The sequence below is a fragment of the Phalangium opilio genome, unplaced genomic scaffold (genome assembly GCF_054372755.1).
Source record: "Phalangium opilio isolate 3A_F unplaced genomic scaffold, DU_Popi_V2 ptg000011l_1, whole genome shotgun sequence".
NCBI lineage: Eukaryota > Metazoa > Arthropoda > Arachnida > Opiliones > Phalangiidae > Phalangium > Phalangium opilio.
Window position 1 is genome coordinate 181,005 of NW_028324147.1, and position 27,772 is coordinate 208,776.

At 46.7% G+C, this 27,772-nt stretch overlaps 4 protein-coding genes across 16 annotated transcripts; 2 read left to right on the forward strand and 2 right to left on the reverse strand.

Moving 5' to 3' along the window:
• Positions 1 to 393: 393 nt before the first annotated feature.
• Positions 394 to 1,535, reverse strand: LOC149709609 (uncharacterized). The gene is made up of 5 exons (XM_089856338.1): positions 1,298 to 1,535; positions 1,041 to 1,102; positions 860 to 961; positions 656 to 772; positions 394 to 594 (listed from the first exon to the last, which is right to left on the reverse strand). Exons 1-5 carry the CDS (start codon positions 1,422 to 1,424, stop codon positions 538 to 540), a joined length of 465 nt encoding a protein of 154 aa, XP_089712464.1. The 5' UTR covers positions 1,425 to 1,535; the 3' UTR covers positions 394 to 537.
• A 2,030-nt stretch (positions 1,536 to 3,565) lies between these two features.
• LOC149709610 (uncharacterized) lies at positions 3,566 to 11,245 on the forward strand. Of its 3 annotated transcripts, none has more exons than XM_089856210.1 (9): positions 3,566 to 3,934; positions 5,235 to 8,208; positions 8,269 to 8,502; positions 8,567 to 8,785; positions 8,861 to 9,179; positions 9,584 to 9,723; positions 9,785 to 9,912; positions 9,975 to 10,202; positions 10,260 to 11,245. In XM_089856210.1, exons 2-9 carry the CDS (start codon positions 8,062 to 8,064, stop codon positions 10,375 to 10,377), a joined length of 1,533 nt encoding a protein of 510 aa, XP_089712336.1. In that variant the 5' UTR covers positions 3,566 to 3,934; positions 5,235 to 8,061; the 3' UTR covers positions 10,378 to 11,245. The 3 variants fall into 3 exon arrangements, with proteins under 3 accessions (XP_089712336.1, XP_089712342.1, XP_089712330.1); XM_089856216.1 differs by having other exon boundaries at positions 7,740 to 8,208; XM_089856204.1 differs by having other exon boundaries at positions 3,566 to 8,208.
• Positions 11,196 to 14,934, reverse strand: LOC149709611 (DNA repair and recombination protein RAD54B-like). The gene has a single exon (XM_089856143.1). It carries the CDS (start codon positions 13,991 to 13,993, stop codon positions 11,252 to 11,254), a length of 2,742 nt encoding a protein of 913 aa, XP_089712269.1. The 5' UTR covers positions 13,994 to 14,934; the 3' UTR covers positions 11,196 to 11,251.
• Positions 14,278 to 27,490, forward strand: Mi-2 (chromodomain-helicase-DNA-binding protein Mi-2 homolog). Of its 11 annotated transcripts, none has more exons than XM_089856132.1 (29): positions 14,278 to 14,389; positions 17,088 to 17,503; positions 17,577 to 17,886; positions 17,957 to 18,069; positions 18,140 to 18,331; positions 18,408 to 18,551; positions 18,649 to 18,825; positions 19,280 to 19,719; positions 19,790 to 20,081; positions 20,159 to 20,551; positions 20,617 to 20,754; positions 20,826 to 20,947; positions 21,023 to 21,140; positions 21,226 to 21,673; positions 21,754 to 21,878; positions 21,947 to 22,583; positions 22,654 to 22,701; positions 22,789 to 22,880; positions 23,232 to 23,323; positions 23,520 to 23,561; positions 23,820 to 24,006; positions 24,076 to 24,439; positions 24,511 to 24,838; positions 24,923 to 25,156; positions 25,224 to 25,318; positions 25,387 to 25,623; positions 26,479 to 26,575; positions 26,759 to 26,873; positions 26,952 to 27,490. In XM_089856132.1, the coding sequence occupies exons 2-28, from the start codon at positions 17,204 to 17,206 to the stop codon at positions 26,823 to 26,825; spliced, it is 5,832 nt and encodes a 1,943-aa protein (XP_089712258.1). In that variant the 5' UTR covers positions 14,278 to 14,389; positions 17,088 to 17,203; the 3' UTR covers positions 26,826 to 26,873; positions 26,952 to 27,490. The 11 variants fall into 11 exon arrangements, with proteins under 11 accessions (XP_089712258.1, XP_089712191.1, XP_089712200.1 ...); XM_089856065.1 differs by lacking the exon at positions 14,278 to 14,389 and adding an exon at positions 15,426 to 15,653; XM_089856074.1 differs by lacking the exon at positions 14,278 to 14,389 and adding an exon at positions 15,426 to 15,653 and having other exon boundaries at positions 22,654 to 22,695.
• The last annotated feature ends 282 nt before the right edge of the window (positions 27,491 to 27,772 follow it).

Consider the following 27,772-nt stretch of genomic DNA (forward strand, 5'->3'; position numbering starts at 1 on the left):
TCCTTGAGCTGCTTGGCCTGTGCCCCGTGTTTGGGGTTTTTTTTTTTTCAGTTTCATTTGACAATGGGGGCGGAGAGGGGGATGGGGGATTGTTTACATTTTAGGCTTATTAAACTGTTCCTCGGGACACGTTATTGATCGCTCGGACTGACCTTGACGTCATGAATGACGGTGACGTCGTAGGCCTCTTGTTTATCGCGGAAATCGACCAGACCCGCGCGCGTTAATAGGTGATTATCTTGAAAGCCAAGGATTGGGGGGGGGTGTAATTAGGAGGGGGGGCGATAATGGACCAATGGCTGCCCTCCACCTTGGACTGTATTAAGTTCGACGGGGGTTGCCGCTACTCCATACTCGGATTAAAGTAGTAACTTTATCAACATTTAAGAACAATTTTTACGGAGCAAATGTTATTTTGTCAACTTTTATTGTTTTCTAAGGAAAATTTTCAATGGTACAAAAAATGTCTGAAAGCGGGGGGGGGGCGAATATTTGGGTGGGGGGACACCTTGGTTTTATTTGGGTGCGGCGGTTCCTTCAGTCGCTGCAATAAAACTTGGCCGGGAATGTCCCGTAAACTTGATGGTAACATTTCTGTATAAAAAGAGAGAGATGGTCAGTTGGTTTGAAGCCAAGAAAGAGTTTCTTAATTTACCAATATGTCGTAGTCCAGTTCGTCAATGGCGAAGGTGGCGGCTGGACATCCGGTCAGACTGCAACCGGCAACCGTCCCAAAATAATTGGCCATACACCCGAACATCGGCGAGGCCGTCTAATCAATAATTGCAAGGGATATTTTGTTTAAGTGGGACTGTATCACCCACCAGTGGCGGGGGTTGGGGAAGGGGGGGCAATTTACCCTATTGGTGTGCATGGCGCACATGCGCGCTGCGGCGGCCGGCTCGTTGGTCGTGTCGATACCCGTGAAGTGGGAAGTGCAGTTTTGAATGCCTGTGATGAACTGTCACAATTAATTAGACAGGAATTATTAATTAGATGAATAATTTTAAGGACACCCCCAATTATCTGGCTGGCTTTACCTGATATTTCGATCCACGGACGCAAGTGACGAAGTCGGCTTTTTTCCCGTCCCGGTATCCATCTGTTTATGTAGAATTATTTCAAATTCACGATTAAAATTATTTGGTAGGGAACAGTTTCTAGCTCCGTGTCTCGGAGACGCTCTCGTGTCCCCCTCCCCCCCCCCCCGAGAGACGTTTTTTCGGGGAGCGCTCTCGGATCATCCCAAATGGAAAACGTTATAAGCTGGACTAGAGGGGTGAAGGTTGTAACTCACGACAGGCGTAGTGGGCTGTCCTCCGAAAGCTTTCTCCGGCTTGACACTCTTGCTCTGTGGAAGCGGCGCTGGTCTCGGGGTCGCAGAAGGCGCCCGTGACGCAAAGGAAGAAGACCAAGAATTTCATCGTGCTATACAGTAGTTCTCCGAGCAAGCAGGGGAGTGGGCAGCGGTTGATTCGACTTTAGGAGTCGAGGGTAATCGAGTATGCCTCTTGGACAACTTTCCCCGGTCTTTTATAGCTTAGGGGCTCCACTCGAGATGGTACGGACCCGCTTGTTATTCTCGCTCTTTGGCCGCTATCGTGGGGGAAAATGGTTATCTTTTTGGGCTCCTTGAATATTGCACTTTTTCAAAAACCTCGACGACTCGAGCACTTTAAAGTCCACTCGTGATTTTCCTCTTTGGTGGCCCCGCCTGACCCCTCCAGTCTCAAAGTCGATGAACTCTCTCTCTCTCTCGATTCCTTTCCACTCGAGTAGAGATATGTAAAATTAGACGCTCTTAAGTAATCGAAAGAATTTCTTCTCGACGCTTTAAATAATAATCCCTCATTTCTCGACGATCACTCTCGTTTCTTATCAATTTCACTCCAAAACAACAACAACGATACTTAAACTTCGGGCTACGTCAATATCTTCAACTTATGTTGGTGTCTCACTTATTGTTATAAGGTTACTTATGATTTCCAACACTGAATTTCAAAGGCTCGTAACTCTGGTTCTACTAGAGATATGGGGATGCCCTCTGAGTATGTTATAGTCCAATTAGTTCCCCATCCAACCATACTATAGACTTAGGGCTACGAAAATAGGGGCCGAGTAATTAAGCAAAACGTAAACGAACAACCCCTCCATAGGAAAAGCGTTTGACCCAATTTTGGAGGCTCGTAACTCTGGTTCTAGTAGTGATACGGGGATGTCCTTTGAGTATGTTATAGATCAATTTGTCCCCCATCCAACCATACTATTAACTTAGGGCTACGACAAACAGGGGCCGAGTAATTAAGCAAAACGTAAACAAACAACCCCATCTATAATAATAGCATTAGACCCAACTTTGGAGGCTCGTAACTCTGGTTTTACTAGAGATACGGGGATGTCCTTTGAGTATGTTATAGTCCAATTAGTTCCCCATCCAACCATACTAAGAACTTAGGGCTACGACAAACAGGGGCCGAGTAATTAAGCAAAACGTAAACAATCAACCCCATCCATAGGAATAGCATTAGACCCAACTTTGGAGGGTCGTAACTCTGGTTCAACTAGAGATACGGGGATGTCCTTTGAGTATGTTATAGTCCAATTTGTCCCCCATCTAACCATACTAAAAACTTAGGCCTACGACACACAGGGGCCGAGTAATTAAGCGAAATGTTCAAAAACATACCATAGAAATAGCATCACACCCAACTTTGCAGGCTCGTAACTCAGGTTCTACTAGAGATACGGAGATGTCCTTTGAGTATGTTATAGTCCAATTTGTCCCCCATCCAACGATACTAAAAACGTAGCCCTACGATAAACAGGGGCCGAGAAATTAAGCAAAATGTTCGTCAACTTTGGTATCTTCTCACTTATTGTTATTGGGTTACTTATGATTTTAACACAGAACTTTGGAGGCTCATAACTCTTGTTCTATTGGAGCTACGAGGATCTCCTTTGGATATGTTATAGTCCTCTATGCCCCCCATTCAAGGATACTTTAAACTTGAGGCTACCTCAATATCTTAGTCAACTCATTTTTTGTCTCACTTATTGATATTAGGTTACTTTTTTTGAAAATAAACTTTGGACGCTCGTAACTCTGTTTCTACTAGAGATACGATGATGTCCTTTGAGTATGTTATAGTCCAATTTGTCCCCCATCCAACCATACTAACAACTTAGGCCTACGACAAACAGGGGCCGAGTAATTAAGCAAAACGTAAACAAACAACCCCATCCATAGGAATAGCATTACACTAAATGTTTGAGGCTCGTAACTGTGGTTCTACTAGATGACCTATCGTAGGAAATTGAGCATTACACACACTTTTACCTTAGTTTCGCTCTAATTGATTGACATTGTATTTCCATCTCTAAAGTCTTAACTACATTTAGTTTGGAACTCGCCATGCAAGATTGTATCCCTTGGGACTCGAGCCCGAAAGCCTTGATTACAGCGGGGGGGGGGATTGGTAGGTGAATAGCCCTAAGATGATGGCGCTTTAAATGTCGTCCGAAGAGTCAGTCAGCGAAGGCGAGAGAGAGAGAGGGGGGGGGTCAGGGGAGGGGTGGTCAGGGAAGCGTTTGCAGCTCCTCCACGGAATCCTTAGTGTCGTAATAAAACGATCCCTTTTGTGGCGCATGCGTCTGACCATCGCCGATCGGAGATGCCGGGAGTGAGTGGACCGATGCTCTCGTTTCGAAGCATCACCCTTCCATAGTGAAATCACTGCCTTCTTCCGAGTTATTTTGTGAGTGAGTGCGGGCGGTCGGTCGGTCAGTCGCCGGTCAAGTGGCGCTATAACGGAAATGTCCACGTCTTTTTCTCTATTATTATTACTATTATTCCGTTCCCTAGTACAATACGCGGCGGCGGCGGCGGTCGAGATTGGAAGGCGCGAGTGGTGACCCTTCTTTCTTCCCAAGAAAGGTATTTCATTTGCCATTTCTAGTTTTTCCTTTGGAACCCTTCAAAGTCATGTCAGCGTGTAGGACAGTAGGACAGTGGGATGAGCGATAGCTAGTTAGTTTATATTTATTTTGCTCCTTGAAAGTGAAGTGATGGTGCGACGCGTTATTTTTTAGTTTTCCTCCGCTTGAACGGGCTGGCTTCAGCGGAGTGAAACGCTTCTCTCTCCCTGTGGAGTTTTGGGGCCCATTTTTATAATCTTTATCGCCCTTATTATCCGTCTTTCTTCAATTTTGGCCCCGTCTCAGTTAACTTAATAATTACTGGTGGGCCACGTAGATCGGAGTACCTAGACCATGCAGGGCCTGGAATATTTGCGTAGGAGCTAGACTCCACAGACTATCTTTCCTATAACTCTATAGAGAACGGTATGGGCTTATGGTTATCGGCAACTTGAGGCTCTTTTTCATGGATCGCGTGCTTGAATGTCGTTTGTATCTGTTGATGTCTTTCGTTTCGTTGCCCCCGAACCTTTTTATGGTCATTCTTTTTTATACGCTATATTTTACGTTGACAATTTTATTATTAAACGTTTATGAAGTCCTCTTTTGCAAATGCCAAAAATGACAGGAATGTTTTAATACTGGTCGTGGGTTAAATTAGCCACGGTAATTAATGGGGCCAATATTATCTCTGGCCTGTTTTATTGTCGCAATTATTTTTTTTGTGTTCCGTTTGTTTGTCAAATGGGCGTCAGTGGGACGCCCAACTAGGAGCCTTTACAGTGAGTGGTCAAACTTCGCTTAGAAGCTGGGCTGGGCAACGGGGGTAAAAATAATTTGTAAAGTGCGCGGAGACAGTCGTCCAATTCTTTCTTTCGTTAAGGGGGAGGGAGGTGTAAGTAAGATCGTTAGTGTTCCTCTTTATTCTAATAGGACACTCGAGGAGTGATAATGGTGACCTTCGGTTGACTCTTATCCGAAGAGGGGGGTGGTCCTTTGATTACTCGTCCCTTAGATAGTGTCTGTCCGCTTCTCAATTGCGGGGCCGGGATCTTTTTGTTGTCGGCAAGACGACATGCAGTAGTTGGGGCGGCCATCTTTCCTCCTAATGTTGTTCCCCCCCCCTCGGCCTTCGCTCCTTGGGGCAAATCAATAGCCGCGTGTCGAAGGGGAGGGGAGGGGAGGGCAGATAGAATGTAGCCGCCGCCGCCAAAATGAATCCCCTCAAGTTTCGAACGACTTCTATCGTCGTCGTCGTCTCGTTTTAACGCTAGTCCTATTGGAAACTTTAGCTGATCAAATTTTCCCCTTTATTTTAGATTATAAAATAATGAAATGGTGGCGTTTATTTTGTAACGTAACAATTTTTTCGTTGCTCCTAATGGCTGGCTTCTCCGCGAACACCGGTGTGCTGAGGGGTAAACATTTCTACAGGCGCCGCTACAATTAACCCACCAGGCTTTTCCCCTGGATGTTGGCTTAACCTTGTTGACTTTTTTTTTGAGGAGTGTAGTGTTTGAGGGGCTTGTTGAGAGCAGGATTAATGTGTATCAAGTTATATCGGCTGATATTTCTTAAGAAACGTGACAACGAAAGTGTAACGGTTGAAAGATTCTGTGTTAAAAGGTGGGTGATGGTCAGGCGGTGGCCAGGTGGGCGTGTCCTGCCCACTGACAAGAATAACTCAACAAAGAAGGGATTATTCGAAGCCTCTTTCCGTCTTATCCAGTCGCCTTTGTTGTCTGTCTGTTTGTCTAATCCCAAAAGTGACGCTTCTAAAGGATCCCGTAATCTTACCAGAAATTCTAGTTCAAGTAGTCATCCGCTTTGGAGTCCCTCCCTTTAGGGTCAAAGAAGGCCCAATTCGATTCTCGTTTTCCGCTCGAGTTTAGTCGAGGTCATATCCTAGACAGACAGACCAACCCAACCCAAGACGGGACGACCAACCTGAAATCTATTCTCTTCTCTTTCGTTTTGAATATTTTTGGGCGGTTCAACTCTTGCTCAGACGAACCCCTGATCATTATTCATTTTAGAATAAAAAGCAAAATGATGTTCGGTCGTAGAATGCTTTATATCTAAAGGCCAAGCGAGGTAAAGCGGGCGGGCGTCAACGAGGAAGATACCAATTGGTTCCTTTTAATGGAATTCGGCCAAAATTCAGTCTTTCGTCGCGTCACGTGGCCTTTAGAGAGAGAGTGGGGGGGGGGGGGTAGCTTAATTAGCGCGTATTCCTTGCCTGAGCGACTAATTGATCTCTTTATATCCGCCAGTTCTTTTATGATTTTTCTTCTTTCGAAGGCCTCAAATCTAATTTGGTCTCCTCCTTCTTATCGGCCCTAATTTTACATTTTCGGTACTTGATAATATTCCGGGCCAATTTTTCCCCCATTCATTCCCACCGTGCTTTGAATATTTTAAATACTTTTCAAATGAAGCATATTTGAGGGAACGAAATTTTAGCCGGAAAAAGAAAGAACATTTCAATCAATGCATTAGGCTTTGTTTCTAGTTGTTTAATACGTTGAGTATCCTTCTCTCTCGGCCGGGAAAGTCTTTTATCTGGCTTATAAAATTGTACGCGGCGGTATCGGTGTGTCTTGCGATCGAGTGCCGTTCCGAACGGTTAGATCTGCCGTCCCGTGGCCGGATTAATTCGCTGGCTAGATAGTGACTCTCGGGTTCGGTGCAACTGGTTGCCGCTAGCAACGCCTTATCTTCTTGGTCCCTACCTATTTCTCGGGTGCACACACTGCTGCTTCTATCGGGCGCGCTCTGTCTCTTTCTCTATTGATTGAGAGTACTGGCCAGTGCTACCTCGGACCAGCCAGAGAAAGAGAGAAGAGCCTTACCGCCTTTAATGGTACGACGGACCGAGCGGTACCCCAGCAGCCTGGCTTATTATTACCACTTTAAGATGCGAGAAGAAGGAGCTTCTCAACACTCCGTTTTCTCTCCATTCTCTATTAGTCTCCATTCGAACACATTGACCACCACCGTCGTTTTACCGGTAAGCCTATAGCTCCTCTATTTTATGGTCCTTCCAGATGAAACGAATTACGTAATCTTAGATCTAGCAGTCCCTTCTTTTAGACATCACCTGTTGAGTCGGATAAATTAGACCAAATGACGTCGTAATTGCGACGAACGAAATACCAATAGCTAAAAGTCAACGTATTGAGCGAGACAGATAATAATTAATTAGGTTGTTCCTAAAAATGTTTCGCTTAATTGGCTCTCGCGTACGTCATAAGCGAACGGACGTTGTAATTAAGGGTTGCGGACGGACTAACGGAGATATCGCTCGGTCCCTCGTATTGGGGGGAGGCGAGTGGGGTATCATTTTTCCGCCTGTCTTTTTGACTCTATAGTTCTATTATTCAGTCTCTCTTTGTTTTGAAACCTGGACTGTCTGTTAAACCCTTCCTCGGTTCAAAAATATCTTTTTCGTCTGATTTTAATGAAAAATTGTGGTAAGCGATACGTACTAGCCGCGAATGTCGCTCTGGGAGTTAAATTATAATTCAAGGCTCGCTAGCGTTTGACAGGATTTTTTGGCAAAGGTATCTTCCCGAGAGAAGAGAGAGAGAGAGACATTTTCTTGGGGCTTATTTTTAGTTCATTTTCAAGGTATTTCATTCCCTCGTTTAGGCTGTTTCGCGAAAACGAGCCATTTCTGAGCTTTTTAATCGATAAACTCCAAAGAAATGAAAGAGTTAGAAGGCGGCGCTTCATTTTTATCAGTTAAAGCAACAGTGGTCCTATCTTGAAACGTTAACGTCATCGACGTCATTTTGTTATCTTTTTAAATTTCTCGGATGAAGGAATAAGCGTCGGTCATTGGGTGAGTGGACTCTGAACAGGCACCGCGAGGATATCCGGTTAAAAAAAAGTACTACGAGAATAAAGACGCAACTTCTCCCTCCAATTTTTATCGCGTGTCTCTCGCTTTTCATTGCCATTTGCGGCGCCCGCTTTCGAATGTCTCGAGTTTTACGGCTCTCGCTCCTTCGTCCCGGAATTGGCCTCGTCCCGGAAGAACTTTTCTCGGCCCATCATACGGAATAAGTGCTAGTTCGGACGCTACTGCTTTTAAAGCTGTAACGAGATGTGATATCTTCGATTAAAGCCCGAAATCTCTCGAGCATGAGTGGTAGTGAGAGTCAGGCGGCGCCACTCCAAGATGTCCTCGTTGCCAACCAGACTGATCTCTCCTCGTTCCCCAACAACAACGCCACTTTGTCCGACAGCGACGCGCCCCCTTTGGAGGATTGGTGGCGCGAACGAGTTCAGGTAAGTACCGCGCGCCAATAGCCGGAAACAAATTAGAGTAACGCTATGATTGACGCTTAGGTAGCGCCAGATTTCGAACGCGTCAGTGCCGAGTTGACTTGGATGTGGCAGTTGCACATTTTAGGCGTGGCCAGTCTCTTCTTGGTCTTGTGCGTCGTGACGTTCTTCACCATCTTGGGTCTGCGCGCCCAGTTGTCTTCCCGACGCCATCTTTCTTCGCTCAATCTCTTCGTCTGTTTGCTGTCGGCCTCTCGATGCCTGATCCTCTTCATTGACCCCTACGCTTCCACCAGGGTCAATATATTCCTTGACCATCATCGTGAACCAAACTCATTTGCGTATCGTTACTTTCGATCAGGTGATGCCTCGAGTTATGTTCGCGATTTTGTGGGACTTGGCCTTCCCGTGTCTGCTGTCGGCATTTGCCCTGTTGCAACTGGCCTTTCTGCAGATGACGCGCGTCAAGCTGGGCTCCAGTAAGATCAGCAACGAAACGTGCGTGACGCTGGTCGTCACTTCTCATTTCTGCTTGGTCATCGCCTCGGACATTCTTTGGTCCTTGCAAAATTCCCTCCGGGTGACGCATTTCTCCTTCTTTCTCGGGGTTTTCGATGTCCCGGGGTAACTCTAGTGTTTACGGTCGCTTTTGCAGATGCTTTGGTTGGTGACGCAGATGTCATCGGCGCTGTGGGGCATCTTGCTGTGCTGTTCCTTCGTCTGGGGTCGCGTCCGTCTGCGACGTTCGGCGGCGAGGGAGGAGTGTTGCTGGGTGGAGGGCGAGTCGTTGAGGGCGCCCGTCCTCTTGGGTCCCGTCAGTCGTCAACAGAGCGTGGCCTCTTCGTCGAACGGGACGACGCGCTCCGTCTCCACCAAGGGTTCGTACACGCCCAAGATTCGCATCACGGACGAGAATGAGCGGACTTTCATTTACGCCGCCAGCGACGCTTCCCAGCACCCGAATGACGTTGCATGTGAGTCATGATGGGAGCGTCGGCCTTTCAAACTTAACCCCGGGTAGCACGCGCCGCCTCCCCCATTTAATTAAAACCCTCTTCTTTAAAGGAAGGCTTTAATTAAACCCCCCGTTTTTAATTCTTCTCAATTAATTTACTAATATTTGGATTAATTTATTGGCTTCGTCGCGCTCGTCGTTTTATCCGAGAAAAGATACTCGACGAGCGCGAACAATATTAAGTTTTAACAATAATTATTCCTATTTTAAAATGTGGTTAATTTTATTACTGATGATTTAAGTCGCGCATGATCTGCCCTAATTAATTAGGCACGTTCAATTAACCTTTAGTTATTTTAGCGTTTAAACGTTGAATACGGAACGATGTAATAATTAATTAGCCTAATTAAGAATTAATCGTAGGCGTCGTTCACTCAGAATCGGTGGTTGGCACGAGCGGCGGCCAACGAGATGGCAAGTCGCAATGGGCCAGAAAAAGTTCAAAGGTCATCGGCTCCCAGAAAGACGGAGCCGCCGATATCTCCCAATGCTATCCTCTCATGGTTAGTCCTCGACTTTATTCATTCCTCCTTCTTAATGAATGCCCCCCCCCTTTTTCTTTAGGGTGAGAAGGTGGTCGAGGAGGAGGAGAGTGGTGGGGGTGGCGTGGGAGGTCGCCCTATTTCCGTCATAAGCGAAGACATCATCAGCCGGTCGCGACCACCCAGCATCATCAGTAAAAAATCAGCCAAGTCAGTCTTAAAAACATTCTTTATTGTATCTGGTTAATAATTTGTGATGACGCCGATGGCAGTTGCGCCATCAGGGTGGCGGAAGGGGATATATGCCGCTTCCCAGCGACCAAGTACAAAGAAGGAGAATCTCGCCTGGATAAACTGATCCGCAAGATGACCTTGACGGCCGCCATGGGCATCCTGGTCTGTTTGTTTCAGATCTACGGGGTCTTGGGACCGCACGGATTGTCGGCCTCCCGAGGCAAACCCGCCATCATTCCTTGGTTTTGTTACCAGACCATTTACAGGTAGGTCGACTGACTGGCGTGGGCTGGCGTGTCGTTGACTCATTGGGCCCGTTTCAGAATCAGCGAATTCGTCATGGGTTGCGTCATGGCCAGTATAAGCCGGCAGTCGTTTCACATGAACTGTTATCCGCCGTTCAGTGTTGGGGCCAAATACAGAGAATCTCTTTTCAGTTAAAAAAAGAGACGCGAGTTTATTTTGTAAAACTAGAGCGATGAGCGCGCCAAAACCCGACAATTACGGCCATTTTTTAATCTTAGCTCGAAAATGTTCAAAGTTATCTACGTCTCTCGATCTCTACCAATCGATAATATAATTGTATTATAAAAGCTCTTTTAGAAATTGTACGAAATGGGCTCCAAGGCTTTGAATGGAACTTCTTTCGACGACTACAACTCGAAAACATTACGTCCCTCCCGAACACAATGGCCATTTTTTAACAATATTTGTCAGTCAGAGCTGGTTGGCTGAAATCAGCCGTTTCAAATCATTTTTTTTAAAGAAAACGCCAAATAACGAGTTAAGGAGCTTAATTATTGTCGAGTCATTCGTTTCGTTGTTGGTTAATTAAGAGGCCAAGGCCCCGAGAATTTTTGTTCATTTTTAAATGCCGTCCACGTAAAAGACAAACGCGATTCTTGGATAATCTCATCTGACTCAAGATAAAACAATTGACCGAGAAATGACGTGTGCCAATTAATATTCATTCGTTTCGAAACTATAGCTTACCAATAGTCACTCGGCTTCTCTTGGGTTGGCTTGGAGCCACGGATTTACTTACCATTCTTCCGAGACCGTCGATACTACGCTGATAAACTAATGTCGGATTCAGTTGGCCTAACCTTAATCTGCCCTCATTGTTATTTCCTTAGAAATTTATTGTAATATAAAAGAAACAAGCTTAGCCCCGCCCCTAAACGAATGATGTCCAATAAAAGAAAAGTGAAAGCGCGACGGGAACCCATTGTTGAAAGAAAAGAAAACAAATGATGATATTATCTTGGAATATAAAGATTTTAATGAGAATACAATTATTGAATTAATTAATTATTTATTGGTTCTTTGTTTCGTCGCGAAAGACAAAGTTGATCTTTTCGGAAGCAGCCAATAAACATTCGTCTCGAACGGAAGCGGAAATGGGTTGGGAAATGTGATCCCATCGCGACAGTTCCTCCATTCCGCGCTCTTTACTCGGGCCCGAGAGGCGGGATACCGATTTGATACCCTTGCCCAGTTGACACTGTCTTCTGTCCTCCTCCACCTCCTCCGGGGGCAACTCGTCTCTCGGGACGCTGGGCGTTTGACAAGGACATCGCATCGAGTCGTGCGTTTCACTCGCAGAGTCTTCCTTCAAAGTGAAGAGATCTCTGAGCATTTCCAGGCTGAAGCGAACTTCCTTTCCTCCGTAATTTTTGTCGTCCAAGACGGTGGCGCTCAAACTCTGCTTCTTCACTTGTCTTTGGTACATTTTCTCTTCCAGAGTGCCGGAAGTCAGGAGGCGGTAGCGATAGACGCGTTTCCGTTGACCATCCCGCCAAACGCGCCCTAAGGTTTGCAGGTCGGTGGCCGGATTCCAGTCAATGTCGTACAGGACCATCCTGTTGGCTCCGATCAAGTTTAAGCCGACTCCCCCGGCTTTGGCGCTCAACAGGAAGACCGAGGACGAAGAATCGCCTTTGCCCTCGTTGAAACTGTCCACCAGCGATTGGCGTTTGGCCGTCGGCGTCGTCCCGTCCAGCCGCGAGAAACGGTAACCTCGCGATCGACACAATTCCTCCAGGACGTCTAAAGCGCGCGTCGAATGCGCCGCGATGACCATTTTCTCTTGGAAATTTCGCTCGGACAGTCGCTTTAACATCGAGGCCACGACGCCCAACTTTCCCGAATCATCTTCGGACCGACTTAAGTCGTACTTGTCGGGAAAGAGCGACTGGATCTCGTCAAAAATGCTCCCGTCGTCCTCGTCATCATCTTCGTCGTCCTTGGTGTGATAATGGGTGCCGCTTGGCGGCTTTTCGTACAAAAGGTAAGGATGGTTGCAAAGTTTCTTCAAGGCCGTTATGAGAGCCAGGTGACGCGCCCCGTTGCGCCCATCGGCGCCCGCCTCCCTAAAAGCGGCCAAACAAGAGCCGAGGGCTTTGGAACTCAGGATCTTCCGGTATAGATTCAATTGCAAGTGACTAGCTTTGCAAAAAACCACGTAATCCACCTTAGTCGGCAAGAATTCGTTGATGACGTCTTTGGTTCGCCTCAGGACGAAGAGGCTGGTCAAACGGGACAATTCGGCCGCGCGCTCTTCGCCGATTTGTTTTAGGGCGCCGGAGGCGTTGGCCTTTTGACTTTCCAAGATGGGCTTCTCGTAAATTTGTTGGAATCGAGAACTGGAACCCAAAATTCCCGGATTACAGAAGTCTATGATCGAGTAGAATTCTCGGAGGTCGTTTTGCACGGGCGTCCCGCTCAGCACGATTCGTTTACTCGTGGACAACTGGCTAATGGCGGCGCTGGCCTTGATGGCGGAGTTCTTCAATCGATGTCCTTCGTCGCAGATGACCAGGTCGAAGGCGATTCGGCCCAATTCCTGGCAGCTTCGCACGAACATCTCGTAGGAAATGATCAAGACCGGGTAGAAGCGCGACGAGACGTAATCCTTGACGTGGCCGGCTCCTTCCACGGCCAAGGGTCTCAACTTCTCGCTGGGCAACCATTTCTTAAACTCTCTCTCCCAGTTTTTGACCAAGCTACTCGGCGTGATGACCAGGACGCGGTTGGCCATCGGGTATCCGCCGTAGGGACCTTGCTTCAAGAGAGTCCAGATCAAAACGATACATTGGAGGGTTTTTCCCAAGCCCATATCGTCGGCTAAGATAGCTCCTTCTCCGCCATACTCGCGCATTCCCATGACGCACTCGTACAGAAAGATGACGCCCCGCTTTTGGTGCTCTCGAAGATGGACGGCCAGTTGGGGGTCAACAACGACGTCGATGATGGGAAAACCTTTCTTGTTGCGCGCCCATTGATGGCGGGCGTTGGGCCTCGGCAGAACAAAGGCTCCCGGTGACGAGACTGGGTAGCGGGGACTCGTGGTCAGGGGACCATTCTCTTTAGTCACTTTGGATTGATCCAGTAAAGGATTACGGAACTTTTTGTTGGCTGGGGGAGCGGCGTTACTAGTTTGTTCGGCCAGGACGGGTGCTCCCTGAAAGCAACGTCCGCTGAGGTAATCGGCGGTGGTGACGCTTCCCTGGATTTGGCATTCTTTGCCGCCAACCTTTAAGGTCGACCCATCCTCTAGTTCCTCTAGATCTTTCAGTTTGTAACCCATTCCACTGCCGATGACTTTACCGTCGGTGTCTTTGAGCGTCACTGATCTCGTTTTCACTACGAGAATGGCGTCGCCTTCCCATTTTTTGTGTTTTTTCGTGGATAGTTTGCACCACATGACGCTGTAGTATCGCTCGTTTCCAAGTGACTCGGCGGCGGCCTTGGGCTCGCGTCCTTCATTCTCCTTGGCCGTTCCGAGTTCCTCTTCAACCTGCTCGACCTCTTTCTCGAGATTCAGAAGGTTGAGAATGTCATTAGTCCCTCGTACTTGAGCTGATGATGATGGTGGATAAGTAATTGAGACGCTTGCTGGTAAGGATGATTTTGTTTGGTCTACAGATTCGATTTTGGTGACTTTGCAAGGTCTGTCCTCAGTTTCAGTTTCGGCCGAATTTGTGGCGTTTTTGTTTAGAAACGGAGAAACGAAGGCGCTTCTTTTCCGTCCTTGTAGAATTTGCGAGCGACGCATCGTGTTTACTTTTTTTTAAATCTTCCCGCCCACCGGTATCAAAGGCTTACCACTTCCGGGCATCCAACGACTTTTAACCCTATAAATCGATCGGCTAGCGAATGAACCGTTACTAAGCTTTAGAATGTTGATTTTAAATATTTTATACGCTTAAGTAATTAGAATAATCAGAATAATCGCCATTCTTCTTCAAAACTATCCCTTTTTGCCGCCTAAACTTACGTCGTCCGCTTATAACCGTCAGCTCTCGTCGACAGATGTCGCCGGTAACTGAGTAAGTCAATATTATCTTATCTTTCGCGCCAAAATCATTAACTTGAAGTTGAACTGTTTGTGGGCATCTAATTTACGCGCTAACTAATTAGTACTTTCAAATAACTAAGTTGCAATTTTCCGGTAAGTTAACTTAACTTTAAAACTTTATATGGCTTGCTATCAAATTGGAACGGTAATTAGCCAGTATTCGTAACATGAATAATGACTCGTGGTCATAAAAATTATCACCATGCCTAAAGTTCTCCCTACGCCACTTCACTCCTATCATTTGTACTCCTTGGTCGGTTCTGATTGGCTTTTGGGGAACCTATCCGGTACGAGGCGGCAAAATTTGAACCTAGAAACGTGGTTACTCGAAAATGTATCGGGAAAACGTTTCCACCTTCAAAGTTTTGGGAGATAGGTCAAACATCATCCTTGAAAAGGGTTATCCCAGATAGGACTTTGACCTTTGGATGGCGTAATTTTTTTGTACTCGTATAAACTAGGCCTAATTGAATATTTTTTTAAACTCCGGGGCAAAGATCTCTTTCGATTCGAGTCTATTCTCTCGTTTTTATAATTTTAATCAAAGCGATTAATGGAATGGTAAAATTTGGATGCAAAAAGGTTTTAATGGCTTTTTGCGAGAAATGTTTTAGTAAAAGCGAATGATTAATCGTCGACATCTGTCATTTGTTCATGTTATTCATTATTTATTCCAGAGGTGGGGGGGGGTAATCAAAGCCCCCTTACTAAATAGTATAGTGGTACATTTGGGGTAGGTGTACATTTGATGCCAGTTGTACAACACCTACACGCTACACCTTTGGTCTCGATTAAGCAATCTTTAATAGAGATAAATAAGCGGCCGCTTGATTATTTACAGTTTATTGGTCCTTAAAATTATAATTTTTTGTCATTTTTTGGTCTCGAAACTTTTTTTTCGCGATGCCGGATTGATTCGAAACGTTGTTAAAAATATAGGTAATAAATCGTTTGAAATTAATTTTTTTTTGGAGTAAAAGTGAAGATAATAGTTATCCCATAGTTATCCCGAATGCGAAATAATATGGGATGTCGCGCCTCCCCCCTTTTTGCCCCCCGCTCGGCTCGTAGCGCCTGCGCGGTGACGTCCTCGTCGAGAGGGTGGCGGGGAAAGGGGCTCGAAACGGCGGAATTATCGCGGACATCTTAGAAGATTGTTGTGCCTCGTCAAGGAAGGGGGTGGCCTACCTGGCGCGTTGTTGTACTCTACTCGAGTCGAGAGATCACTTTTACGCGTTACGACTTTTGTTTAAATTTTAATATTGTGGTGGCCATTAAATCATTAAAATGCCGACACCTCGCGCGGAAGATTCCGACGATCAGGAAATGAACAACGAGGACGACGATTCTTTAGCCGGTAAGCCATATAATTCTAAACCCTGGAACTTCCAACCAAACCGCGACGTCGTTTCGGGCCGATTTTTTTGCATTTTCAAAATGGGTCTGTTTCCTCCTGGCATTATTGACCTCGTCATCGATAGCTAAGCTACCAAGTCACTTAGTCTCTCGCCGCCACAGTATAGCTAGCGTCTTTATAGGCCTAACGAAATGGCCCGTTTGACGGACGGTCCCCTTCATTCTTCCTGTCATTTTGGCGCCCAAATCCCGACACACATTTTTGGGGGTCTTTTTAAGTACTTTGAGTGTTCGTGGCGTTGCGGCTTTTCCGCCGCGTATTTCGGCCGATTCCGCGGCCGCCGGTTCAAGCAACGAACTGGGATGAGCACATGGTTTTGTTTTGATTTTCGGCCAAATGTTGGGCATTTTATGCTTGGAAATGGGTTATTTTTTCGTCTAATCACTCTTTTCGAAGTGTGGGGACAAATCGATATTTTCAACGCTAGATTGAGAACTAAGGAAAGTAACGGATAAGTATTAGGATAACTATTATTCATTAGCATACGGATGCCGCTCTGCCACCAGAACGCCAAGGCGGGCGGGGGGCGAGGGGGAGGCCGCTTTAAACGGGGAGAGAGAGGACGGGGCCATTTTTGACTTTAATGGAGGGGTGGAAGGAAGGCTAAACTCATTAGCATTTTACAACATTAAAATTTGTTGATTCACTTTACAACATGGAACCATACCTATTTAAATTTCTTTATCATTGGTGGGTCCTCTTAAAAAAATAAACTTCTATAGACTAATGGCACCCCATGTTATTTCCCTACAGTCGAAGCTAGAGGGCTGCCATTACCCCATCCTTAAATCAGGGTTCATACAGAACCTGGGTAACCGGTCCTCTTAAAAAAAAAACTTCTATAGACTAATAGCACCCCCATGTTATTTCCTCGTAGAGCTTAATACAGTCGAAGGCAGAGGGCTGCCATTACCCTATCCTTAAATCAGGGTTCATACGGAACCTGGGTAACCAGGATAAGTCGGGGATTTGGAAAAATGGAGGAAACGGTCAGGGATTTAAAGTTTTCTTCCTTAAAAGTCGGGGATGGGTCAGGGATTTCGTTTGCTATATTAAACCATGATTGCTTCGAAGTTCGTGCAATCGGCTGTGTATGGGCCCGCGGGTGTCGTTATGAAGTGGACACCTTAAAATGGTCAGGGATATCGCCAAATTTCGTCGGGGATTTTCAATATAAAAATTTCGACCGAACCCTGTAAAATAAGTATTGGCGAGTTCGTTTAGTCGCCCCGTTTTGTAGACGCGTATAATTACGCGGTGTAAGTGTCGTTACCTTTAAGATAAATTGAAACGAACGAACCGAGAGCCTAGAATTGGTCACTTCGGTCGTAGGGATTGTGGTCAGTTTCTCGAGTTTGTTTTAATTTACGGTAGAAACTGAAGGAGAGGAAGAGTGCGACGAAGGCGAAGCGACCTTAGGAGAGGAAGAAGCGGATGTCCGACGTCGTTACGGTAGTAATACGGTGACGGACGACGACCAGTTAGTTAACATGGGGGGAGGTCCCGAGGATCCCGACCCCCCGCTCTCGGACGAGGAGGCCAAGGAAGAGGAGTCCGAGGAAGAAGTGCCCGTCATTCCGCAAAGCAAGCCCAAGAAAGAAAAGGGCAAGAAACGAAAGGCCAAAGCCGACGGAGAACGCAAAAAGGGCAAGAAAAAGAAGAAAAAGAAAGCCGTCTCCGAAAGTGGGGAGGAAAGCGAACCAAATCCCATCGTCAATCAAACTTACTCGGACAATGACAGCGACTACGTCATGGAGACTAAAAAGTCCAAGAAACCCAAAATAGAAAAAGTAATTGCCGAACGAGAGTCCACGGTTCGCGCGCATCCGTTTAATGAATTTATTTATTTGGGTGGTATCGCAGGGCGCCACTTTAGGCGGCGTCAGTACAGGCTCAAAATCGTCGGCGGACGTTTGCGCCGAATTAGGTTTAAAAGACGTCGAGATGGATTTCAGCGACGCCGACTATCAAAATTTGACGACGTACAAGTTGTTCTCGCAACACGTGCGTCCGCTCATCGCCAAAGAAAACCCCAAGATCGCCATGTCCAAAGTGGTCTCCCTCATTTCGGCCAAGTGGCAAGAGTTCTTGGAGAATAACCCCAACAAAGAAAGCATTCTCGAGGAAGAAAAGTCCGGCAAAAGCAAAGGAGGCGGCGCCGCCACACCAACCGGTAATGACCACCCCTACCACCACGACCACCAACACCCTAATGACCCCTTTACGCGTATTTTGTCTGCCAGAAACGGAGAAAAGCTCGGGCAAGAGTAAAAGCTCAAAATCAAAATCCAAAAAGTCGGTTCCGCTACTTAAAATTAAACTGGGCGGAATTGGAAAACGGAAAAAACATAGTTCGGTAAGTTTTTATAGAAGTGGTAACGCACGGACTTGACTAAGAGGTCGCGATGACGCTGCCGCTTCTTTAGGAGGACGATAGCTTCAGCGACAATAAAAGCGACGCGGACTTTGAAGCGGCTCTAGAAGAAGCTCAAAACTACACTCCTCCCCCCAAATCAGAGTCGAAAAAGAAATCCAAAACTAAGAAGACCAAGAAGAAGAAGAAGACGAAAACTACGTCGAGTTTCCCGGGATCCGAGGGCGAAAATGAAGGCTACGAGGTAAGCCAGCCCCCGTGCCCCCTATTTTAAAGCGGCCCGCCCCCCTTAACGCCATTGTTGTCTCCCCTATTTTCAGACTGATCATCAAGACTATTGCGAAGTTTGTCAACAAGGAGGCGAAATCATTCTGTGCGACACGTGTCCGAGAGCGTACCATCTCGTCTGCTTGGACCCCGAACTGGAGGAAGCTCCCGAAGGAAAATGGAGCTGTCCTCATTGCGTAAGGACGCCTCAATTTAGCCAGAGATTCGTTTTTCCGGTCCCAATTAGGGAGGTTTCGTTAACTCTGGTGTCTTTGTTGCTTCGTTCGTCTTTAGGAAGGAGAAGGGATTCAAGAACAAGAAGAAGACGAACATATGGAGGTCTGTCGTGTATGTAAAGATGGCGGAGAGCTCCTTTGCTGTGATAGTTGTCCTTCGGCTTACCACACACACTGTCTCAGCCCTCCTCTTAAGAACGTACCAGATGGGGACTGGCGTTGCCCGCGCTGTTCAGTAAGTTGAGAACGTGTACCCGTACGTATAGATTTGCCCAAAACCAATAATCAATGGCGCTGAACTAAAAAACGAACCTCGGCCGTCGCTAAAAACTAAAATAATAAATAAATGATTAATGACCATTTGAAAAAGTCAATGCTCAATCAATATATCAATTTGGAGACATACCGGTATACGTTCTAATCTAGTCACTCTGGAATGAAACAGTGTCAGGAAGCCTCGAAACCATAAATTACACACACACCACGCAAATACTACATTCTTTTTTATTATTATTATTATTACCATCTCATCTTACTTCAACCAGATACTCTTGGTTTTTACTTCTACCCACATCTTTTTTTTATTTTATTTGAAACACTTTACTTTTAATTATTTTCCTTCAAAACTTTCCGCGGCGGTTCATTTTTTTAATTTTATTTCGCTCTTTGTTTCGTGGCGTTTATCGCAGGTCGAACCCCTGAAAGGTAAAGTGGCCAAGATCCTGACCTGGAGGTGGGCGGAAGTGCCCAAGGAGGAAGGGTCCGGCGCCGCCGAACAGAACAAGGACGATATTCCCGCGGCCCAACCTTCCACCAGCAAAAAGGTTCAACCCAAACCGCAACGAGAGTTCTTCGTCAAATGGCACGAAATGTCCTATTGGCATTGTAGTTGGATCTCCGAGGTGCAATTGGACGTTTATCATTCCATGATGTATCGCAATTATTGTCGCAAGAACGACATGGACGAACCGCCGCCCTTGGATGACGGAAGCAGCTTGAACGCTGACGGAGAAGAAGTGGCTCCCAAGAAGTTGGACCGCGCCGAGGACCCCCAGAATTTGGAGGAACGATTCTATCGTTACGGTATCAGACCCGAATGGCTTCAAGTCCACAGAGTTATTAATCACAAGTAAGATCGTCGTCATCCGGTAGTGGTGTGGCGATGGGCTTTTCTCGATTGATTCCTTTTGTACTTGTAGGAATTTGCGCGATGGGCGAACGATGTATTTGGTGAAATGGCGCGACTTGCCCTACGATCAAGCGTCCTGGGAATTTGGCGACATTTCCGAGGAGTTCGAGATGGGCCCCGACATGCAAAAGGCCATCAACTTCTATTGGGATTTGCGTAACTCGATCGAACAAGGAGATACCGGCGGCGGTGGCGGCAAGAGCAAGTCCAAGGGCAAGAGCAAATCGAAACGTTCCAGGGAACTGAAGGATGACGATCGCGAACGAAGAATGACTCCGCCTCCCGACAAACCCACAGTTGACGTACGCCCTTTTCCATCCTATTCATTAAGGCGTGGCGAGGTGAGGCCTAACGAACGAAGCTTCTTTTTCATTTGTAGCCCAGGAAGAAGTACGACAAGCAACCGCCTTACATTGAAAGTACGGGCATGATGTTGCACGAGTACCAGCTGGAAGGTTGCAATTGGTTGCGATTCTCTTGGGCCAATGGAACCGACACGATCTTAGCGGACGAAATGGGTCTGGGCAAAACGATTCAAACCATCGTCTTTCTGTATTCGCTGTACAAGGAGGGACATTGTCGGGGTCCCTTTCTGGTCAGCGCGCCCCTCTCGACCATCATCAATTGGGAAAGGGAATTCGAGACGTGGGCGCCCGACTTTTACGTCGTCACCTACATCGGGGACAAAGATAGCCGAGCCGTCATTCGCGAGCACGAACTTTCCTTCGAAGAAGGCGCCGTTCGCGGTGGCAGCAAAGCCGGACGGATCAGGGTAGGACGCCCCCATGTCCCTCTTAGGGCTCATTAATGATTTCATCTTCTTCTCGCCCCGAGCAGAAAGACTGTCGCGTCAAGTTTCACGTCCTTTTAACGTCCTACGAGTTGATTTGCATCGATACGGCCACCTTGGGTTCCGTCAACTGGCAGGTTTTAGTGGTGGACGAGGCCCATAGGTTGAAGAATAATCAATCTAAGGTAAAGTTAATCTTATTCTTATTGAGAAGGCGCGAGTGTCCCTTTTAATCTCGCTCTTTTATTCTACGCAGTTCTTTCGAATTTTAAATTCGTACAAAATCGCCTACAAACTCTTACTGACGGGAACTCCCCTTCAAAATAACTTGGAAGAACTTTTCCATTTGTTGAATTTTCTCAGCCCCAGCAGTTTTAAGTAAGTTTCCCTCGAGTAAACATATCCTTTGGTGGGTCCTAACGCACCCCCCCCCCTCTCGCTCTCTCGTTTCAGCGATTTGCAAGGTTTCCTTAATGAATTTGCCGATTTGGCCAAAGAGGAGCAGGTGAAGAAACTGCACGATCTTTTAGGATCCCATCTGCTTCGGAGACTCAAAGCTGACGTTCTTAAAGTAATTGGCCCTTATCCGAGCTTTCTCTCTCTCTCTCTCTCTCTCTCTCCATCTTAATACACGCGTATATTTGAAAAATCCGTAGAACATTCCAGCCAAGAGCGAGTTCATCGTTCGCGTTGATCTGGCGCCCATTCAAAAGAAGTACTACAAGTTCATTCTGACTCGCAACTTCGAGGCTTTGAACGCGAAAGGGGGCGGCCATCAAGTCTCCTTGCTCAACATCATGATGGACTTGAAAAAGTGCTGCAACCATCCTTACTTGTTCCCGGCGGCCGCCTTGGAAGCGCCCAAGATGCCCAACGGCGCCTACGAAGGCTCGGCCTTAACGAAAGCTTGCGGAAAATTGCTTCTACTGCAAGGCATGATGAGGAAGTTGTACAACGAGGGACACCGAGTTCTCATTTTCTCGCAAATGACCAAAATGTTGGACCTTTTGGAAGATTTCTTGGAACACGAGGGCTACAAGTACGAACGCATTGACGGAGGCATTACTGGCAACATGAGGCAGGAAGCCATCGATCGTTTTAATGGTAACGTGATATAATAATAATAATAATGATAACGACGCGCACCCCCTCTAACATACCCCCCTCCCCCTATTTGGCCGCAGCGCCCGGCGCTCCACAGTTTTGTTTCTTGCTCTCGACGCGTGCCGGTGGACTCGGGATTAATTTAGCCACGGCTGACACGGTCATCATCTACGATTCCGATTGGAATCCTCATAACGATATTCAGGTCTGTTTCACTCTGGATGATATTAAGGAGCGCGTCTCGACTTACATCTCTTTGTTACGGGGGGGTAGGCTTTCAGCAGAGCGCATCGTATTGGTCAGGCCAACAAAGTCATGATCTATCGGTTCGTGACGCGCGCCTCCGTCGAGGAGCGCATCACGCAAGTGGCCAAGAAGAAGATGATGTTGACGCATTTGGTGGTCAGACCCGGAATGGGACGCAACACCAACACCATGTCCAAACAAGAACTGGACGACATCTTGAGGTTCGGAACCGAGGAACTCTTCAAGGACGAGGAGAACAAGAAAACTTTGGAGAATCAAGACTTCCCGGAGGAAATCATTCATTACGATCAAAAGGCCATCGACGACTTGTTGGACCGAACGAACGAGGGCATCGAGCAGAAGGAATTGTGGGCCAACGAGTATTTGAGCTCCTTCAAAGTGGCCGCCTACGTCACCAAAGAGGTCGAGGAGGAACCCGAGACGGAGATCTTGAAACAGGAAGTGGAATCGGCCGACCCGGCTTATTGGGAGAAGTTGCTGAGGCACCATTACGAGCAGCAACAGGAGGACATGGCCAGGACGCTCGGCAAGGGCAAACGCGTCCGCAAACAAGTCAATTACAACGACACGGTCGGCAATCAAGACGACACCAACTGGCAGGATAATCTCTCGGATTATAACTCTGACTTCTCGGTCCCGTCAGGTGAGGGTACCATTAATAGGCCTTTGTCGCGCCATTGTCCTCGCAATTGTCATATTAACCTTTCTTCTAGATGACAATGAAGATGACGACGATTTTGAAGAGAATAAAGAAGGTAAAGGTTCGCTAACGTCACTTTTCTCATTCCCTTTTTTTATCCATCTTTGTTAGTCCAGTCTTTTGTCTTTAACTCGAATGCCTTTTGCAGAAAAGAGTTCTCGTAACAGGAAGAACCGCGGCTTGAACGAGAAAGACCGGCCCTTGCCGCCCTTGTTGGCTCGAGTCGGAGGAAACATTGAGGTAATTAACAATGAGGGGGCGGTGGTGGTAGTTCGGGTGGGCGGGCGCCGCGTGATGAAGGACCATTCTTACTCATTTGACGAGGACCAGTCCGATTTTAGTATCAGTTTTCCAGCTAGAGTTAAGTTTGGGGAAATATTGTTTGGACTGAAATTAAGTCTCGGGGCGTCGAAGTCCAAATGGAGAATGCGCGCGCAGATTGGCGTTTTTCTTAAAGGCGACTTCGTACAGTTTAATTAACTCTATGATAAGACGTTAGCGACTGACGGGCGCAAGAATTTAGACCGGATCTTGTGGTGGTAATCTCTTTGGGACACGCGAGTGTTAATTCGGTTTCGTCTTTAACATTAGGTGCTGGGATTCAACGCCCGACAGAGAAAGGCTTTCTTAAACGCCATTATGAGATACGGAATGCCGCCTCAAGACGCTTTCAATTCGCAGTGGTGAGTGTCTTCCGTTATTCGTCATTGGTTAACCCTCCAAATGGCGGACGGCCGTGTCCCTTGATGGCCGACGACGCTTTTGGAGAGTTAATGGCGCAAGCGCGGATAAAAAAGTGTTTTAAAAAAGATAGATTAGACGCTGAATTCATTTTTCATGATGTAAAGTAGTATATTGTAGGTATCTCACTTTTTACAGTGTTTCAGATGCTAAGTTGTTCAAACATTTTAAACTTACCTGGTAACAACTTTTTTGGACATTTTATATCATGTTAATTACTATTGTTTTTTTTTGATCTCGAAATTAATTATTTCCGGGACTTTTAATTTTAATTTTGCCTGCCATTTTGAATTCTTTCCGTTTTAATTATTTTTGAGTGTGCTTGTGTATTATATTTGTGGAAGGGGAAGGGGACTCGTGATGACGTGTTATGGAGGGGGGCGGGGCGTCGATTGCCAATTTTTTGCTGTATCTGTTCGCTTATTGTTCTTACTGTAGGCTCGTTCGAGATCTACGCGGCAAATCTGAAAAGAACTTCAAAGCCTACGTTTCGCTTTTCATGAGACATTTGTGCGAACCGGGCGCCGATAACGCCGAAACCTTCGCCGACGGCGTCCCCAGGGAAGGTTTGTCCCGGCAACACGTCTTGACCAGGATAGGCGTCATGTCCTTGATTAGGAAAAAGGTACCGTTTAAGATCATTTAAGAATCATTCCGAGATGGGGGAGATTAGCTAACGCGCGTTTTGGGTCAGGTTCAAGAATTCGAAACCATTAACGGGACCATGAGTATGCCAGTGGAGATTCTGGACCCGAAAGTGGTGGCCGAGGGGCAAGTGGGGGGCGCGGCCGCCGCGGCCGGTTCCACCACGCCATCCACGACGCCGTCGGACAGTAAAGCTTCGACTCCGGCGCCCACCCCCGTCGCTACCCCCGCCCCTTCCGGCCTGTCGGCGGCCAACGAGGAAAGCTCCGTCAAGGACGAGGAGAAAGAAAAGAGCGAGGAAAAGAACAAAGACGAGAAGAGCGACTCGGACAAGAAGGACGAAGCCAAATCGGAAAAGAAGAAAGGCGCCGACGACAAGGCGCCAGTCAAAGACGAACCAGACACTACTGATGGTCAGTCACTCTCAATAAGACTAAAATTGGCGGCCTAACCAACTCTTTTATGGGGCGGCGCTTATTTTCAGAGAAACGCAAAGAAAAGGAAGAAGAGCAAGTGGTGGCCATCGATTTGAAGAAAGAAGCGGCGGAGAGCAACGCCGACGAAGAGACCCCGAACAAAGAGGCAGCTGATAAAGCGTCCGCCAGCAAAGACGACGTCAAGGAGAAAAGCATCTCGCCCGAAATGGTCAAGGCCGCCGTCGGAAAACAAAAGTTCATGTTCAATATCGCGGATGGCGGCTTCACGGAGCTGCACACTTTGTGGCAAAATGAAGAGCGCGCCGCCGTTCCCGGAAGGGAATACGAGATTTGGCATCGAAGACACGATTACTGGCTCTTGGCCGGCATCGTCAAGTATCCTTTTTCTAGTTTTTAGTTTCCCCACTAGGCTCTCCTACTAAGATTGTCGCGTTTTCCTTAACTGGCGCTCGTTTGAAGGCACGGCTACGGTCGTTGGCAAGACATTCAAAATGACATCGCTTTCGCCATCATCAATGAACCTTTCAAGATGGACGTCGGCAAGGGAAATTTCCTCGAGATTAAGAACAAATTCTTGGCCAGAAGGTTTAAGCTTCTAGAGCAGGCTTTGGTCATCGAAGAACAGCTCAGGCGCGCCGCCTACTTGAACCTGACGCAAGACCCCACTCATCCCGCCATGGCCTTGAATGCCAGGTACTCCTCGACTTCAATGTCGCCAACAGACTCCTCCCCCTTCTCTAACGCATTGGGACCATTTCAGGTTTGCCGAGTTGGAATGTCTGGCCGAGTCTCATCAGCATTTGTCTAAAGAATCTCTGGCTGGGAATAAACCGGCCAACGCGGTCCTTCATAAAGGTAAGGTGTCTCTCTCTCTTTAGGAATGAATGGACCGAGTGTTTAAACCGTGTATCCTCCGATCTCAGTGCTCAATCAACTGGAAGAGCTGCTTAGCGATATGAAGTCTGACGTCAGTCGCTTACCGGCCACGTTGGCCCGGATTCCTCCTGTGGCTCAGCGCCTGCAGATGTCGGAGCGCAGCATTTTGTCGCGCCTGACGGGCCAGCCTCAAATGGGGCAAGCGGCCATGAACCCTCCGATGGCGGCGGGCGCCCAGCTACAACACCCCGCCTTTTCGCAACAAGCGGCGGCGGCCCAACAAGGTTTGTCGAAACCTTTCAATATACATTCTCTTTTACAAAGTAGGCAAATGTAACGAAATAAAAAAGCGACAAAAGACTTTACTCGTCTAAAAGAGACGAATCCTTTTCACCAATCATCCTCGTCTTTTATTTAAGAACATTTTGTTTTTGCGCGAAACCATTTTTGTACTTCTCCTCCTCTCATTTTAATCGCAGATAATTCGCTGTAAATACGGCTTCATTTAAGCGACCCTTAACCCTTCCAATCCAAAAACCTTTAAGTATTCGTTCTCAAAACCATTTGAATCCCGTTTTAAAAGGGCGTGTCCCGTTCGAAGCCGCTTTAAATTTTTATCCCAACCAAATTGAAATTGAATAAACTTGTAACATTTTGCGAAAAGACTGAAATGCGTTAATAATAAACGAGAAACCTTGGCTCCCCGATTGATTTTAAAATGACGTCATTTTTTGGTCAATATTACACCCTGAATAAATATTTTGCAGTCTCTGTAGACGTAGCCGAAGGTGAGTTGACGGTGACCTTTAACACAATACGATTGCGACTGCACCCTTAGATAGATTGCCCCCCCCCTCCCCTTTCCTCCGGCATGATTGTTGATGTTGAAGTAGTTTTAGCACGCACCCTTTGATCCCCGCTTGTCGCCCCCCCCCTTTTCGTGGCATCCCTTCGTAGCATTTTGATGCGGACGACGGATTCGAATGGCTGCTCGAGCATGACCTTGACGTCATTCTCGAGTCATTCATTCATTGGTGTCGTTCGCGTGTTGCGTTTGTCGTTGCTCGAGTTGTCGCTGCGTTTGCGCGCTGGCTGGTCTGGCTGTGTATTCCAAAAAGAAATGTCTGCTTTCCATCTAGGCTTTGCTTCGGCGCACCATTTTTCCGGAACCAATTTCCCCTACCATAGCCAGCTGCAGCCTCTTCCCCAGTCGGCTTTCCCTGGCGGCGGCGGTATGTGAGTAATTTTTCTTCCATTGTTTAGTTTGCCCCTCCCCCGCCGCGCGAAATCTCCGCCGTGGGGCGCGCCCCTCCCCTCTAAAGTCTCAAGACGGATACATTTGTTTACTTTTTACACTTGGGGGGCCTACGGGTTCTTGACGCGTCTTTATAAGTCTCTTTTTGCGTTCTTCTTTGGTAGCCGCGTTGAAACAACAGTTTCAAGGAAGAAGTCATCCCAGTCTCGGCCTGGGGGGGACACCCTTTAAAGGAGAGATTCCCGCCGAACTCTTGGCTCATCTGGTAGCGGCCAATTCGTAAGCCAACCGCACTCGAGAGAGTGTCCGTCCTCTTTCAATATTGAATTCGAAACTAATTGAACTCTTTCATTTCAGTGGCAATAGAAACCAAAGCCATCATGATAACCATTAACGTCACTTTAATAAAAACCAAAGCCAAGGGCAGGCGACGACACCAATTTCTCTCGCGTTCTATCGTTAAAAATAATTTCTGTAAAAAGTTATCATCGACGAAAATTTATACATTTCAATTGAAAAAAGTGTTTCGTTATTTTATTCTTTTTTTTATTATTACAACATAATTTATAAACGAAATGAGAACAAAAAGATGTTATTTGGGGGACCAGTTCGTTAATTCACTTGATTTGGTTCTTCGGTCAAAAAGAATTGAAATTTGAACAGTTGTTTTTTCTTTGAATCATTATTCATGAGTTGACAAAAAGAAGCAGCACCGCGCTTGGAATCGAGTTGTCGCGACAATATTTTATAAAAACAAACTGAAAAGTCTCGGGGCTCGGAGCCTCCGAAATGAAAACTTTTACAAGACGGATTATAATAATTGTACAAAAGAACTCCGTTGATTGATAATTCCTTCTTCTTCTTCTTATAATAAAACTAGTGCGAGTTCCGTTTGAGTCGCCTTTCGTTTCCTTGGAAATTAACAGGAATCGGAGGAAGAAACCAATGATGACGTCGCTATGACGCTGCTGGGTGGTGCCCCTGCTAAGGACAAACACGTAAGCAAACTAGTGGTGAGCTTCGGAGTCTGAGGAGAGAGAGGGTTGTATAATTAATCTTCATTATTCAATAGTACTCGTGTTGTGACTGAATTTTTATTAAAATCCAAAGAATGGGGTAACGCGTCATTGTAATCACCTTTGTATTTCGTTAGGATGTAAAATTAGTGAAGTTTCCCA